The 17,565-nt window shown below is 29.1% G+C and overlaps 3 protein-coding genes across 7 annotated transcripts; all 3 read left to right on the plus strand.

Annotated features, from left to right (window-relative positions):
- Nucleotides 1-1,455: 1,455 nt before the first annotated feature.
- On the plus strand, nt 1,456-5,677 carry LOC107629263 (serine carboxypeptidase-like). 2 transcript variants are annotated; one of them, XM_088506511.1, is made up of 9 exons: nt 1,456-1,835; nt 2,812-2,983; nt 3,146-3,265; nt 3,347-3,490; nt 3,583-3,733; nt 4,013-4,101; nt 4,198-4,456; nt 4,921-5,054; nt 5,135-5,648. In XM_088506511.1, exons 1-9 carry the CDS (start codon nt 1,462-1,464, stop codon nt 5,255-5,257), a joined length of 1,566 nt encoding a protein of 521 aa, XP_088362637.1. In that variant the 5' UTR covers nt 1,456-1,461; the 3' UTR covers nt 5,258-5,648. The 2 variants fall into 2 exon arrangements, with proteins under 2 accessions (XP_088362637.1, XP_088362638.1); XM_088506512.1 differs by lacking the exons at nt 3,583-3,733; nt 4,013-4,101 and having other exon boundaries at nt 5,135-5,677.
- A 1,485-nt stretch (nt 5,678-7,162) lies between these two features.
- LOC107632378 (serine carboxypeptidase-like) lies at nt 7,163-11,883 on the plus strand. Its single transcript, XM_016336064.3, has 8 exons — nt 7,163-7,491; nt 8,554-8,728; nt 9,475-9,738; nt 9,825-9,975; nt 10,077-10,165; nt 10,587-10,848; nt 11,554-11,687; nt 11,794-11,883. The coding sequence occupies exons 1-8, from the start codon at nt 7,163-7,165 to the stop codon at nt 11,881-11,883; spliced, it is 1,494 nt and encodes a 497-aa protein (XP_016191550.1).
- A 2,132-nt stretch (nt 11,884-14,015) lies between these two features.
- Nucleotides 14,016-17,377, plus strand: LOC107629264 (S-adenosyl-L-methionine-dependent methyltransferases superfamily protein). Of its 4 annotated transcripts, XR_015907639.1 has the most exons (11): nt 14,016-14,139; nt 14,229-14,336; nt 14,817-14,883; nt 15,488-15,553; nt 15,711-15,804; nt 15,920-16,030; nt 16,181-16,281; nt 16,421-16,495; nt 16,574-16,666; nt 16,753-17,110; nt 17,323-17,377. XR_015907639.1 is itself a non-coding variant. In XM_088509940.1 (10 exons), exons 2-10 carry the CDS (start codon nt 14,323-14,325, stop codon nt 17,044-17,046), a joined length of 915 nt encoding a protein of 304 aa, XP_088366066.1. In that variant the 5' UTR covers nt 14,025-14,139; nt 14,229-14,322; the 3' UTR covers nt 17,047-17,149. The 4 variants fall into 4 exon arrangements, 2 of the variants coding, with proteins under 2 accessions (XP_088366066.1, XP_088366065.1); XM_088509940.1 differs by lacking the exon at nt 17,323-17,377 and having other exon boundaries at nt 14,025-14,139; nt 16,753-17,149; XR_015907640.1 differs by having other exon boundaries at nt 14,040-14,336.
- Nucleotides 17,378-17,565: the final 188 nt, after the last annotated feature.

Consider the following 17,565-nt stretch of genomic DNA (forward strand, 5'->3'; position numbering starts at 1 on the left):
TTTTTGAAAGGCAGATACTATATATTTTTATTCCTTACACAGTTACACGCAACATCAATTATCAAATTCGGTAGCTATAGCTATATATATGAATTATGATGCTTCATATGAAAAATTCAAAAAAATGCATAGACAGAAAGAGCGTTTTTGGAATAAATCCATGATTAACAAATTTTGTTTACTTAGAAAAATATCCCAAAAAAAAAAAAAGGGAATGAAAATTGCAAACAGGAATTATAAAAGAACGGAATGTGGTCTACTCACATTTCAACATATTTCATAATTTCAGTAACTATGAATTTGACAAGGCACAAAATTATTGGTTATAATGGTTCAACAAAAACCTCATCAGAATTCAGAAACAGAGGAACCATGTAACTGAAATCTGGTACAACTTACACAACTGTAAAACAAAGCAGTATCTAAATTATTTGTTTTGATTTGAATGAATCTTTCATTATTTTCCAATTATTCTTGGAAGAACGTGGTGCCGTCCAACAAAAAAAAAAGTATATTACTATAATATCTAAGGTTAATTTTTTAAAAAAGTTAAATTTTACATATCTGATTTTGATTAAATTTATTTATACTATATTTATTTATCTTTGTTAAAATTATGCTTAGCTTATAATTTAAAATGATTATTAGAAAATTAATTGTTTTGTTTAACCTATATTTGAATTCATGCTAACTAAATGGGCAACTGTCAAGCTTTATGAAATGCACTAAGTTATTGTATGTGCAAAGCACGTGCAAGTCAAGTGATATATCATATATGCTCATTGATAATGCACATACAGTTATGAACTGTAATATATTTATAAATTTATTATAGTGTAACAAATACAAAATTTGACAAATTAAATATATGAACAACAAACTAAGTTAGATTGGTTGAGTGATTAACCCACTTATCTGTTTAACTAAATTTGGGATTTAAATTTTTTTTTGTGCATACAATAATTCATTGACCAATAACAAACTCCTTAAATAAAGCTTGAATTTGCGACTGATTAATCTTTTGATATGTCGAATTAAAATATTGTTTTGTTTCTTTCTTTGTAGCAGTATTATTATTGTCCGCTTTTGTTTAGGTTATATCCACGGACGGATGATTTAATACTTAATATATAAAAAATTTGGCATTGATGTGAACTAATAAGTAATAATAGATAGGTAATATACATCATGCATTACTCCATAGTCAATAGAAGTTAATTAATTAATTTAAAAAATATTTAAAAAACAATAAAAATTAATCAAAAATAAATATAAAATATCTTATTTTATTTTTTAATTATTATTTATCTTATTTTATATTTAATTATCATTATCGTAATAATAATTAAATAATATTAAATATAATAAATATAACCCTTGACATTGTGATACTTAATTAGCATAACCAAATGCTATAAATTGAGAACTATATCCCCACACAATTTCTACAAAGCAAGAAACATGGCATCACCATCACCAACCCTCACCAAAATAATCTCTCACCCATTTTTCTTCTTTCTCTTCTTCTTTTCATGTTCTACTATTCTATCCTATGCAATAAGAACTTCTTCATCACCATCATCATCCATCAATAGTAATGATCTTCATCATCTCTCTCGAGCAGAGAGGCTCATAAGAAGCCTTAATCTGTTTCCAACAAAGCCAGTTAACATCATAGGAGGAGGAGGAAGTGGTGACGACGATGTGTTCGTGCCTGGAAAGATTGTTGAGAAGAACTTCTCATTTCTTTCTCTTTCTAATTCTGATCATCCTTCTATTCATGATCTTGGTCACCATGCTGGATATTATTCTCTTGTTCACACCAAAGCTGCAAGGTATATTCAATTTATTTTAATTTCGATGCACTCTTAATGTAAAACAATTTTAGACGTATGTACGTAATATATATATCAGTAAAAATAATTATTTTTTATATTAATTGTATAAATAGTCATCTATGATTGAACGATGTTATAAAATATTTTAGATTATCAGTGTATTAAAATTAAACTCATAATAAATATAGAAAAAACCTTTAGGTATAATTACTAGCTGCTGCCATCTCCAAGTACTCTAGTTTACTGTTTAGTAGCGGTTATAACCGCCACAAAAAATTTTGCGGCAAAATACAATTTAGTAGCGGTTATTCCAGCGGTTACTATTAACCGCTACTAATCGTTTAGCCGCACGCTATCTTCTAGCGAATTTACAACCGCTGCTATCTCTTCTGTAGTGGTTAAAAACCGCTGCTAACCACCTAAATAATCGCTACTATCTGCCAGTTCTCTTGTAACGAGAATAATTGTGATCATCATTTTACTTTTGATATATATTAGGTTTTAGAAGTGTGTTCACATAAAGAGGATATATATTTTGGTTAAATTAAAAAGGCTCATCTAACATAGTTGACTACTATTTCATATCAATTACTATTTATATATAAGGGTCATGTATGTGATGAATTAAAGTAATAATATGTCACAACTAAGAAAATTGTTTACGCTATGATGATTAAGGTCAAACAATAATTGTTACTATACATCACCCTTTTTATTCTTTTTGCACAATTATAGACATATAGATGTTATATTAGCTGTTCCTGGAATCATCATCATCATGTGGGTTTTATATATTTTCTAATGAATTATATAATTTTGGAAGCCACTACTACCTAAAGTGACAAATTAAAACATTGTCCTACACGTAAAGTGTTTGTGGATGCGTCATGTACAAGGTTATCTAGGGTCACCATTAATTAATATTTTTAATAAAATTAAAAAAATGATTGTATTTGTATGATTTTTTTTGTAGGATGTTCTATTTTTTCTTTGAATCTCGGAACAATAAGGATGACCCAGTTGTGATATGGTTGACTGGAGGACCAGGGTGTAGCAGTGAACTTGCATTGTTCTATGAAAATGGTCCGTTCACAATTACTCGTAACTACCTCTCACTTCTATGGAATGATTATGGTTGGGACAAGGTACTAATAATAACCTAATATTATGCTTCATTTTCATAAATGTAAAAGTCATAGAAAACTTTAGTTAAATCAAAGCCGTTACACCAACTATGTTTACTTATTGTTGGAATAATTTCATTTCGTTAAGTAATTAAAGTTAAATATATAATATTATATTTTCAGGCATCAAATATTCTATTTGTTGACCAACCCACTGGGACAGGTTTTAGTTACAGTTCTGATGACTCTGACATTCGCCATGATGAGAATGGTGTTAGCAATGATTTGTACGATTTCTTGCAGGTAATAATTCTTCAAAATTAATAATCTATATTTATTATTTTTAATAACTACATAAAATATTTAATTTGTTCTTTTTACTAGGCATTTTTCAAAGAGCACTCGGAGTTTGTGAATAATGATTTCTATATCACTGGAGAATCATATGCTGGACATTACATTCCAGCTTTTGCATCTCGAGTTCATCAAGGAAACAAAAATCAGGAAGGAATTCATATAAATTTAAAGGTCTTCATTTTTTATTTATTTATTTATTGTCACGGTTCTATTGTTTGATTTAATTTGATCCTATAGGTGGTAACATATATAATTAATTACAGGGTATTGCTATTGGTAATGGATTAACTAATCCTGGAATCCAATACAGAGCATACACTGATTATGCATTACACAATAAATTAATTACAAAAGATGATCATCAAACTATCAATAAGTTGGTCCCACCGTGTGAACAAGCCATTCAAACTTGCGGTATTATTAATTATTTCATGCATATTATTATGTAAATTCGGTGGAAACTCATGTGCAGTCGACTTCACGTAAAGTTGATACCTGAGAGCCATTAGATGATTTGACTAAATTTTCATCTAACCGTTCTCGGATATCAATTTTACGTGAAATCGACTGCACCTGAATTTTTTCCTGTAAATTATTTTTTTTTATAATAGAGTGACATGCATCAAGCCATCAACATTAAATTAGGTTTAGTTTGTTTAATATTAACACACTATTATGTGTTGAATTTTGTAGCCAAGGAAGGTGAAAAAGCCTGTGTAACAGCCAAGGGTAAATGTGAAAGTATATTTGATAGCATCTTATCAATTACCGGAAATATTAACGTACGAAACAAAAAAATATAATATTTATGAGTTTAAATTTGATACACTGACTATATAAGAGATTATATCTTATTATGATATATGTTTGGATTGCAGTACTATGACATCCGAAAAAAATGCTACGGGGAAATGTGCTATGATTTTTCGGACATGGAGAGATTTTTGAGAGAAGGAAAAGTGAGGGAAGCTTTAGGTGTTGGGAAGTTGGAGTTTGTTTCATGTAGTAGGAGAGTGTATGATGCTATGAATGGGGATTGGATGAAGAATTTGGAAGTTGATATTCCAAATCTTCTTGAAGATGGTATTAGATTGCTTGTGTATGCTGGTGAAAAAGATCTCATTTGCAATTGGCTTGGTAAGGCCCTTTGGAATTTATTTTTTTTTTTTTATCAATTTTTGTATCAACATGAAGATATTTAATATTAGGTAGAAACTCAAGTGCAGTCGACTTCAGGTGAAATTGATATTTAAAACTCGTTAGATGATTTGACTGATTTGACTAAATTTTCATCTAACAGCTCTCAGATATCAATTTCACATGAAGTCGATTTCATCTGAGTTTTTACCATATCAACATATTTCGTCTTTATTAATTAATAGTTCAAATTTAAAAGAACAAACTAGTAATCAGGTTAACTATATTTTTGTAAAATTATAAAAAATAAAAATTCAAAATATGCTAATTTATTTGGTACTTCTAATATCAGGTTATTTTTTAAAGTGTTATACTTTCTAAACCCTAAACCTAAAATTCGATTTTGATTAATACTCAGTTTTAGATATTTACGAGTCACTTTTTTTTTTCTTTTCATTGGACAGGGAATTCAAGGTGGGTTCATGCCATGAAATGGTCAGGTCAAGAACAATTTAGAGCATCTCCTACAATCCAATTTGTGGTCAACGGTTCACATGCCGGTTCACTAAAAAGCTATGGCCCACTTGCTTTCCTTAAGGTTTGTGTTTAGGGCTGTATTAATAATTAATTACTTGAGTGTTGGTTAATTAAATTCATGACTAACAAGTTTAATAACAGGTAAATGAAGCAGGGCACATGGTGCCAATGGATCAACCAGAAGCTGCACTTGAAATGATCACAAGATGGATGAAAGGGATATTAACTGTCACAACCCAAACTCACTATGCCTCACATAATTAAAAATATATTTTATTTTTATATAAATAATAATAATAATATCAATTTATAATAGGAATATATAGGATTACGAAATTTAAGCTTGGAGTAGTAGATAGTTACTTGGTTCCAGCCTTTTTATTATTTTTGACTATGAGTGCTAGGAGGCCAGTAATTTTTGTGTTTTGTAACCATCAATTAGTCATTAATAATCTTTTTAATGGTGTGAGATTATATCTAATGGTGAGAGATTACTCACTTTTTTTTTATGGTTAAGTGCTGACCACAAAACACAAAAGTTACTATCCCCTAGACTTTTCCATTTTTCACGTAGCATTTGAGCATTATTTAAATCAAGAATGTGAACACATAATTGAAGTGTCCTGTCGCTTATTTATATACGCAATGCTTCTATTTTCTAAATTTTTTTTAGTTACTCTTCTAATATCATTACGAGGAATTAGAAAAAGGTGAAAATTCAGGTGAAGTCAACTTCACGTGAAGTTGATATCTGAGAGTCGTTAGATAAAAATTTAGTTAAATCAGTCAAATCATCTAATGACTCTCAGGTATTAACTTCACGTAAAATCGATTACACTTGAGTTTTCACCTTAGAAAAAATGCCTCACTCTTGGTTATTAAAGAGATGATACTATCATAATTCGCAAGTATCTGATAATTTTTTTGCCATTTTTTCATTATTTTCATTGGTGGTAATATCTATTTTAAAAATAAAAACATAAACAATAATTAACCAAACAGGCTTAACACATTTTGGCCCAAAAGAAAAATGATTAACACCTTGCTCCGACCCAAAAAAATAACTCTGAGTAGGATCTTGTAATTTCCTTTTCTGTGCTTCCACCAAATTTTATCAACAAAAAAAAGTCAATACCAATAATAAGACAAAAATGTTAGTTGTTCTTTAACTTTTAGTCTTTAGTTAGATTATTAAAATAGAATAAATTTATGGATCAATTCGATTACATATTCAAATGGACAATCAGATCCATTTAAAATTTATTGAATAAATATATATAAGAATAATGTCAGATATAGTTAATAAAATTCAATATTTTTTATTAATAAATAACCAAAATCTCTTAATTATGTTGTTGACAAATTATTTTCCACGAGAAAATTTACTAGGAAGTTAACTAAAAATATCTAACCATCCATACATGATTCTTTGCTAAATTTGTGTAATAGAGGTTGGGTCAAATTAAATGAGATGCATGCACTATTTTGACCATTAATGAAATATCAGATTATTTATTAAAAATTTAATTTTGATGTTTATACGTATATTTAATTATATAATATCACATTAATAAAAATAACTATTTTTTATATTAATTGTGTAAATAGTTATCCAAAAAAATAGATATAATTGTATGATTATTTTATATTGTTAATACATCAAAATTAAACTCTATTTATTAATATCATCAAACTAGTATCATTTTCGAGATATCATTCCAGTTTGGTAGATGGAATACCAAATAAAATACTTATTTTTATAAATTTTATATATTCATCAATAATATATCAAAATGGTTAATTATTTTTTGTGTATACAAAATATGATTGATACTTTGATAGTATGCATATCCATACAATTATTAATTCAGTTTATGAATTAAAAGTCTAGTAAACAAATTGTTTTCATCTGTTAAAATGTTTACAAATTAGTCAAAAACTAGTTATTATATTCGATGATGGATATCTTAGCTTGTTTATAAACAAAAATAATAACAATAAAAATAAACTAACATGTTAATTTAGATAATAATGTAAAGCTTTTATTATATAAAAATTATATCTAGAAAATCAACACTATATATAGCAGCTAATTTCAGAAGCGAGCAATGCTATAAATTTAGAACAATTGCAATACATCCATTTTCCAATTTCTACAAATTAATTAAAATGGCATCAAAAAGGTCTCTCATCACTCTTTGTTTGTTCTTGTTCTACTTATCATTAACATTTTGTTTGTGTTATGGAACAAGAACATTGTCCCCATTATCATCATCCACAAATGATGTTCTTCTTAGGATGCCCCCAGCAGAAAGGCTGATAAGAAGCTTCAATCTGTTTCCAAGAAAATCAGTAAACATAAGAAGAGGAAGTAGTGATGATGTGTTTGTCCCTGGAAAATTAGTGGAGAAGAAGTTCTCATTTCTTGCTGATTCTTCTGTTCAAGAATTAGGTCATCATGCCGGCTATTATTCTCTCCCTCGTACCAAAGCCGCAAGGTACCTGTCATCAAATCACTCATCTCAAAAATGGATCGAATTTATATTTTTTTGGTCATACGAAATTTTTTTTATATTATATTATAAAATTATTTATTTTATAAAAAATATTTGTAAGGCGTAAGTAGTTAAATTTATAATAAAAAATATTATTTGTATACTAAAATCAATTCATCGTATATTTGTGTATAAGCACATTTATTATTTAACTCATTTTTTATGTTAAAAATATTATTTATACATCAAAATCAGTTCATCGTATATATAAATACATGTGTTGTTTAATTTATTTTTTAATGTGCATTTTATATTTTACATGTATTTTATACTAATAACTAATTTTGATTACTAATTTTAGTATGCACTTAACGTAGTTAAATTTGTAAGGCTGTGTTTGGAAAGAAAATTGAAACTAAGCAAAGAGACAAAGACTGAGAGAAAGATATTAAATTAAGTCTTTGTATTGTGTTTGGTATAAAATATATTTGATTGAATTATGTCTAGTATTATGTATCATGTTTGATTTAAGATAAATATAAAAGTTGAAGAGTAGATGTAGAATTTGAAAAGTTAAATGAGAATATTTTTAAAAAGAAATATCATTTAAATTTCAATTTCCAGTCTCATAAATTTTAATTTTTGAGATCATTTTTAAAGATATTGAAGGGACTAAAATTTTATATCACAGGACTAAAATTTTAGTTTCAATTTTTAACTATAAAATACAATATCAAATTCTAGTCTCCAATCTCAGTTTCAATATCTAAAAACAAGCACTAGAATCAAGTGTACTAATCTATCACTATCAAATATTGTTTTTATTTCTCTGTGATGTGTGTGTATTGAGAATAATTGCAACTAGATTCTATATTTTGATGCAAAAACGATTGAAGTTGTTAGAAATAGACGCAATTTCCACTATATATATGCACTAACGAAGACTACCACTAATGTGGGAAGAATAATTATATCATATTATCATGGCATGCCCTTTTTATTCTCCTTTACATACAATTAGATTTAATTTGACTGGTTATATATACACTACTTTATGATTTGTAGGATGTTCTATTTTTTCTTTGAATCTCGGAACAATAATAGCAAAGATGCCCCAGTTGTGATATGGTTGACTGGAGGACCAGGATGTGGCAGTGAACTTGCATTGTTCTATGAGAATGGTCCTTTCAAAATTACTAGTAACATGTCTCTTCTATGGAATGACTATGGTTGGGACAAGGTATGTAACAATTTCATAATAAACAAATGGTCAAATTAATTTTTGAAAATCATTCGTTCTTTAAATTAGTCTATACATTTTTTTTTAATTAAATTCATTTTTAAAAATTTTAAATTAGTCAGATTAGTCTTTTCGTTAATTTGCTAATTTTTTTTAAAAGATAAATTTAATTAAAAAAATTATTTGAAAACTAATTTAAAGAATGAATAATCTTTTAAGAACTAATTTAACTTTGTACTTGTTTCATAATCTATGCTTCTACATAATACAAATAAAAAAGTAGGGTTTGTGGTCGAATATCTCAACTAAATATAAAAAAAAAAAAATTTAAATACATGAGATGGTCAATTTTGGTTAAATTAAACCTAAAAAATAATTGTTGCAAGAAGTCAAATTCAGAATTTTAAGTTACGATAATTACGTGTGTTTTTTATTGAACTATAATTATAAGTTTATAACTTTAAATTAATTAATAAAAATACGGTTTGAGAGATTAAAATATCTGGCAAAATGATGAGTAATAAAAATACTATAATAATAATGTATGTGATTAAGCGAAAACTTATCTGCAGTTAATTTTATGTGAAATTGATAATTTAGAATGTTAGATCACAATTTAGTCAAACCTGTCAAATCATATAACAACTCTCAACTATTAATTTCACATAAAAAAATTAACTGCAATGAAGTATTTTGATGGTGTGATTAACTCCTCTAATTGGCATAATAAGGATTAATTTTTGTAGGTTTCAAACCTTATATATGTTGATCAACCAACTGGGACAGGATTCAGCTACAGTTCTGATGAGTCAGACCTTCGGCATGATGAAACGGGTGTTAGCAACGATCTTTACGATTTTTTACAGGCATTTTTCAAAGAGCATCCTCAGTTTGTTAAGAATGATTTTTATATTACCGGAGAATCATATGCTGGACACTATATTCCAGCTCTTGCATCTCGAATTCATCAAGCTAACAAACAAAAACAAGCAATTCTTATAAATCTAAAGGTCTTATTATTATTATTATTATCCCTTAATTATATCATAGTTATGTGTGTTCTCCCTTTATTATATTAATCCTACAAATTTTACAGGGTTTTGCAATTGGCAATGGATTAACCAATCCTGGGATTCAATATGCAGCATATACGGATTTTGCATTATCCAATAAATTAATTACAAAGAGTGATTACAACAACATCAACTCCAAGCTCCAAGGATGTGAACAAGAAATAAAAAACTGCGGTATTATATAATTAGGACCAATCTACACTGTTTTATTTATTATTTTTTGGGTTACATATATAATTATTGACATTAAATATAGTGACTCTCTTGGTTTGTAGCAACTGAAGGTGGAGACCAGTGTGCCGCCGCTAAAGCCACATGCGACCAAATATTCCAAAGTATCCTTAGCGCTGCTGGCAACGTTAATGTAAGAAACAAAACTAGAACATGTATATTTTGGACCCTACACTTTCAGTGAAATTGCAAATTGGTCCCTACACTTTAAAAGTTTGTAATTGGATCCATAAAAAGAATTAAAATTTATAATTTAGTCCCCGCCGGTCAAAAAATGTTGATTTAACAGAATATTCTCAAAATATGTTGAGAATATTTTGTTAAAATAGAGAATATATTGAGAATATTCTATTAAATCAAGTAATTTTTAAACGACAAAAACTAAATTACAAATTTTAATTATCTTTAGGGACCCAATTACAAACTTTTAAAGTATGGGGACTAATTTACAATTTCACTGAAAATGTAAAGACCAACTGTGTAATTTAACCTTACTTATATTATTAACAAATTATTTATGATGCATGATGCGTTTGCTTGTGGTATTATTGCAGTACTATGACATTAGAAAAAAATGTGAAGGAGCTTTGTGCTATGACTTCTCAAACGTGGATACACTCTTAAACGAGAAGTCAGTGAAGAAGGCTTTAGGAGTGGATGATGATTTGGACTATGTTTCATGCAGTGATGAAGTGTATTTTGCTATGGTTAATGACTTCATGGTCAATTTGGAAGTGCCTATTCCACCTCTTCTTGAAGATGGGATTAGGTTTCTTGCCTATGCTGGTGAAGAAGATCTCATTTGCAATTGGCTAGGTAATACACACTACTGCTTCCATTCCTCAAGTGATTTAATAATATAGCCGCTGTCATTTCATCTTAGCATGTCATTAATAGTTTTTTGACAAAATTAAGATCAAGGACTAATATAAATTATGAAAAAAAACTAAATTAAATCAAAATTTTAGATATTAAATTGTGAACGTGAGTATAACTTTAGAATTAATCTAAATATTAATTTTGTATAAAAATTATTATCGAATATTGACAAAAAAAAAGTTGACTTTTCGATTAAAATGTTTTGGGTAAAGTATATTTTTTGTCTTTGAAGTTTTACAAAAGTTTCAAAAATACCTATAAATTTTATTTTGTTTCAATTTTGTCCCAAAAGTTTTCGATTTGCATCAAATATACTCATGACGGCTAATTTTTCAAAAAATTTAAGATCAATTCAACAACAATTTCATAAGAACAACCCTCAATATAAGCAAATCAAGCATAATTTTCATGCATTATTGTTAGGTTGATCTTAAATTTTTTTGAAAATTTATCCGTCGAGGATATATTTGATACAAATCAAAAAATTTTGGGACAAAATTGAAACAAAATAAAACTTAGACGTATTTTTAAAATTTTTGTCAAACTTTAGGACAAAAAGTATACTTTAGCCAAATGTTTTCTATTATAATCTCAAATCGTCGCATTCTAACTAATCAAGCTATGGTGATTTATAACGAGCAGGTAATATAAGATGGATTAGTGCCATGAAATGGTCAGGTCAAAAAGAGTTTAACGCAACTCCTACAGTCCAATATAAAGTCAATGGTGTAGAGGCAGGTTCTCTATCAAGCCATGGACCTCTCACTTTCTTAAAGGTATGTATGTCTTTTTAATAATAATATCTCAATAAATTTTAGATATCTAATTTTCAAGACTTTTAGAGTTGTTAATGTTTTAATTTGTTTATGCTATATTAAACAGATATATAAAGCTGGACACTTGGTTCCTATGGATCAACCAGAAGCCGCACTTGATATGCTCACAAGATGGATGCAAGCCAAATTAAATTAAGTGATGTCCCTCGTCACAAAATCAATTTAAATCAAAATAAATTTATAAAGGATTATCTCTTGTATGTTAGAAATATATAGCAGCGATATTAGACTATTTAGAGGAGATTACTGAAGGTTTATGTATTTTCTAAATTTATTTAGTGTTAATATTTTAAGAGTTTAGATATATAAATAATAATTTTTATGATGTAATAGTTTTATAAATTTAGTTGTTATTATTATAATTTTTATATCACTTTAGTATAAGTATTATAAATTAATAATTAAATAATATTATTTTTTTATAATATTTTAGTGTTAATTAATAAAATTATTTTTAGTATATATTTTTTATTTTTTGCATTCAGGGAAATAACCGCAAAAAAGAGAAACCCAATAAGAAATTAAGGATTTGAAAATTGAGAATTCATGCAATTAAATTGAATAGCCTTAATGGAACATTCTAATCATAACAAAAAAAATCGTTAAAAATTCTCAATCTTTTATTATTATTTTTTTCTTTTTTCGATAAATAAAAGCTCAAATCCAATGCAAAGAGGGCAAGCAAAGTACATCAGTGTCAATGACCGAGTTGCCAAAAAATATGAGTATTAGTACACCATTTTTTTTTTTTATTGAAATTATTACCTTCCATTATGAAAAAGTTATATAACTATCTCAGTCTAAAGATTAATTTTGTTCAGATTTTCTTCAACAAAAACTAAAATTTATTAACTTACACTAATATAACATAAGAGTATTATGACCACTTATATATATTTGGTGTCTTCGGTACGACGATAAATTTATACGTATCAGTACAATAAAAATATAGACAAATTAAAATACGACATGTGAATTATGTTTTCCATATCAATAATTAATTTTTCTTTTTTTAAATACATATCATATTAATTATTTTACTAAATCACCCTTATACTTTAATAAAAATAATTTTGATTCTGTTTTTCTAAGTGTTAAAACATAAAACATTTTTAAAACAGAATCAAAATCAATTCATTTGATGCTAAATTTTTGGAAAGACTAAAAATTTCATTGGATCATGGTGGCAAGTAAGCTCAGCTAAAATTGAAAGCACATCGGAGAATCAAATGAAAGAGGGAAAGAGAATCACTTGGGAATCGTTGGGGCAGAAGGCGAAGCATTGATGCACAAGCGAAGAAGAGTAGGACCTACAGGAAGCCTTGAATTGATTCAATGACTAAGTCGAGATCAGGGAAGGAAGGACAATGGCAGAGTCCGACGAGGAAGGGAGAGAGTGAGAAACTGAGGATAGACTGTTGCTGTCCGGTAGAGATTAGGGATGGGGTTGTTCTTTATCAGTAAATTGGTATACAAAGAAGAAGAACAATTTTTCAGATATATTTTTCTTTTTGATACGAAGGGGTAGGAGAGATTAGATTAGGGTTTATGATCAACAAAGCAATATTTTAATGTATATGAATAATGAAATGTATTTTGGTTTTGATTTTTAAATTGATTCATATTTAAAATTATAAAACTAAAGTTAATTGAATTTTGATTAAATTAAAGAATTAGGGTTGTTTTCGTCCAATACAAAAAAAAGGATATTTAAGTTTTTTATAAAAATTAAACAAAATTTATTTTTTATTTTTATTAAAGTATAAGGGTGATTTAATAAAATAATTGATATGATATGTATTTAGAAAAAGAAAAATTAATTATTGACGTGGAAAACCTAATCTACATGTTGTGTTTTAATTTGTCCATATTTTTATTATACTAATATGTATAAATTTATTGTCGTATCGAAGTAAACACTATATATTTTGGTTGAACAGTTATAGTTGAAATTATAGTTATTCCAGTCAATTTAGTTGATATATATTTTGGTTGAACAGTTGTAGTTGAAATTATAGTTATTCCAGTCAATTTAGTTGAGTAACAAACAATAAATTCATTCGTTTATTTAAATAAGTATTTTCTGTTCAAGTATCCTTAACTGGAATTTAGATTTGTGATCCAATAATTCTTTACCTGTCGAGTTGGATATTTAAAAAACTAAAAAATAGTTACGGTATTGTTTTTTCTCCCTTCTATTTTGGGCCGCAGGCCCATACAAAAAAAAACTTTTAGTGATATAATTATAATTAATTAATTATACATAATAATACTTTTAATGCAAAAGGAGTTGAGAAGAAAAGATTGATAGAGGAATGAAGTGGCAGAGTTTTGAATCAAACACTATCATTATTTCGAACCACTCTTTCATTCTCACTCTCATTTCTTCAATGTTGTTGCTTCCCCCTTCTAACAGTGTTCCTTTTTACCATGTTTTTCATAAATTTCTGCTTTTTTTTAATTATTGTTATTATTTTTCAGCGGTTAAGAGCAATATATGAACTCAGGTTGGAGATAGAGCCTCTGGATTTGTCTTTCGCATCTGGGATTTTTTCATTTAGCAGACTCTGATCTTATGGCACTTGACAGGTATCTTTCTTAAACTCAAGTCTTAACCTTATATAATCTAAAGGGTTGTGTTGCCCATTTTATTGATAGGACCTGTCAATTCTTCTGTTCTATATGATGTTTCTGTGATTTCACTTTGGTTGAACACTACCTGTTTGTTTTATTGTCTGGATAAAGATTTGAAGTTATTTATGTTATTTGGTTGTTTTTCTTTGATTAGCATGTCATATTGAGCTTTGACTTCCTCTTCTTATGATGGATGATAGCACAAATTGCTATTAAGTAGTGGTATTTGTTGAAATTTGTATTCTTTTGAATCATTCTGTGCCTGCCAGCCAGCAGTGTTCTTTTCTGATTTTTTCCCCCTCCTAAGGAAAATCATATGGTGATGCCTGTCAATACATATGTTGTAATATCACTTTAGTTTTACTGTTTTATGTCATTATTGGTTATGTGCTTTGGAATAGATGTGTGTCATACCGCTTGTGTTTGTTCGAACAGGTTAAATTCTCCAACCACATTTGAAATGCCACTGGAGGTTTTGGGCCATGAATTGCAGTTTACTCAGGTATATTTATCTTTTTCAAGTATACCTTCTATAACTATCCCATTTTGTTGAGTGGAAGGTACTTTGAAGAAGGTGTTCTTTATGGAACTGGTGAACAGAACCTGCATTATATATATATTAAATAGTCTTAATGCAGGTAGATTAATAACAGTTAACACCTTTGTTCGTTTAGTACATTGAAGTTACATTTTCCTTTAAGCCGAGCGAGGTTTGCCTTAGTTGATATGATTTATGTCAGGCAAGCTGAAATTTTGTACAAGTGAAAACCTTCTTGAGTAGTATGATTGGTGTAGAAGAGGCTCATATTGTTGCCCTAGTGACTCTATGATTCTGCTCGATAAGTAGGTACTGTCGAGATCCTTGGAAACGATTAGATATATACAATGCTATAGAGAAGAGTCCCCTTGGAAAATTTGCAAGTCATGATTGATAATTTTTCATGAGCTTAGAATTTTTATATTTTTTACTTCGGGATGTTCTCTTGTTTCTTCTTTAGCTTCTAGGATTTGAATTCATTATTCGATTATTTACCCCCCGAAGTTTCCCTTTTTCTTTTTCCTCTTTATCTATAAGATATTTGACAATGCCAATTTTGTTTTGTCAGGATCCCAATTCAAAGCACCTAGGAACAACAGTGTGGGATTCATCACTTGTTTTTGCCAAATTTCTTGTAAGTTGTTGATATTGCATTTTAATGAACTGTCCTGTCATAAATATAATTTAGTTTTAGAATCTAAACATGGTTTTAATGAACTTATTTAGATATTGCATCTAATTTCCCTCACCTTCTAATATCTTAAGGTGTATCTTTATTTTATTTTTTTCAGGAACGGAATTGCAGAAAGGGAAGGTTTTCTCCAGCTAAACTTAAAGGAAAACGTGTAATTGAACTTGGAGCTGGCTGTGGTGTTTCTGGTTTTGGTAATGTTACAAATGATTTTTAATGTTTGGTTAGCCTATTAATTAACTCGTCCTATATGGACTTCCTTATTGAAATCAATCCAGCTTTTCTTACTTACAATGGATCCTTTTGCAGGCATGGCTTTGCTGGGGTGTGATGTTATAGTGACAGACCAAAAAGAGGTTTTGCCATTATTGCAGAGAAACGTCGAACGTAATATTTCAAGAGTCATGCAGAAGAACCCTGGTGTGATTTGAAACGCTTCGGCTGTTTTGATTCCCTGATATCTACGATTTGAATACATGTTTGCATCATGTTGTTGCTCTTACATTTGGTGATTCTATTCTATAGATTTGAATGGTGATAATTCCTTACAAGCAAATATATTTTTTCTAGAGTCATTTGGTTCTATCAAGGTTGCCGAACTTCAGTGGGGAGATGAGAGCCACATTAAGGCTGTTGATCCTCCATTTGACTATATTATCGGCACCGACGTAGTAAGTTGGTACACAAATTCTACAAACTACATGCTGTAAATACTACTTCTTCATTAAGAAATTATTAATTATCATTTGAATGTTATTCTGCATCAGCTAAATACTATGCTAACTTTTTGCTTCTTAAATTCTATTGAAGGTCTATGTAGAGCATCTGTTGGAACCTCTGTTGCAGACAATACTTGCTTTATCTGGACCTAGGACTACAATCTTGGTATGTCATTCAACTTTTCTAAAATTTGTCATTCTAATTCACCAATTTCCCCCTTTAATTTTGACGTTCTCCATGAAGTTGGGCCATGAGATCCGTTCCACCTGTGTCCATGAAAAGATGCTTGAGATGTGGAAACAAAACTTTGATGTGAAGAATGTTCCAAAATCTAAAGTATGCTACTATATATATCTCTTTGATTATTGAAGGCGAGTTTGGTTAACTATATGAAGTTGTACTCAAGTCTTCAATTTATGCAGATGGATGAAACATATCAACATCCAAGTATTCAGCTCTTCATTATGGGATTCAAGAATTCAGCTGAGTCCACCGGGAACTCAGGTCAGGCAGCTGCCGAAAAAGTTGACGATCAAACTGGCGTGGAAGGTAAAAGTGGTGAGGAAAATTTGGCAATGGAACCATCATCTAGTGTTGAAAAAATTGTTGAGGATCATGAGAAAGCAGCAACCGGAACTAAAAAGCTTAGTGAGTGGGAAGCAAGAAGGTATGGATCAATGGCTGCAAGGATTCTGAAAGATGTAAAGATATCCTGATTTTGAGAGCTCATAGAAACGAGTTTAATTTTAATACATTGCCAATGTAAAACGTGTTGATGTTGTAAGTTTATACGAATTAAATCTTTTTTTTTTATTGGTCTCCCACGGTGTTCCTCAACCTGACAGGCCAAGAACTAATTCGCCGCGGTACTGATCTCCATTTAAAGGTTTGCTGCTGACCAATGAGTTGCTGCATGCACAAGACGGGATTTGAACCCCCTGACACTTGCTTAAACGGACTAGTGAGCTAACCATTAAAACAACCCAACTTAGTTTAGTTTACGAATTAAATCTTTAATGAAATGCCATAGTGGTCATTTCATTTGCCTAGGCTTCAAATGGTGTTAACCTTAACCCACTTTTGGGCTTTATTGGGCCTATAGTGGACTTCTCCCAACAAAGCCTAAAGCCCATATCTTTGGAACTGTGCTGCTTTGACTTAAAAAAAAAAACTCTCAATCAGACCTCATCATTCATGACATAAATCATCTCATTTTCAACAAATTGTGGAAAAGA

Source organism: Arachis ipaensis, chromosome B3 (genome assembly GCF_059453495.1).
Source record: "Arachis ipaensis isolate K30076 ecotype BB chromosome B3, ASM5945349v1, whole genome shotgun sequence".
In the NCBI taxonomy this organism is placed as follows: domain Eukaryota; kingdom Viridiplantae; phylum Streptophyta; class Magnoliopsida; order Fabales; family Fabaceae; genus Arachis; species Arachis ipaensis.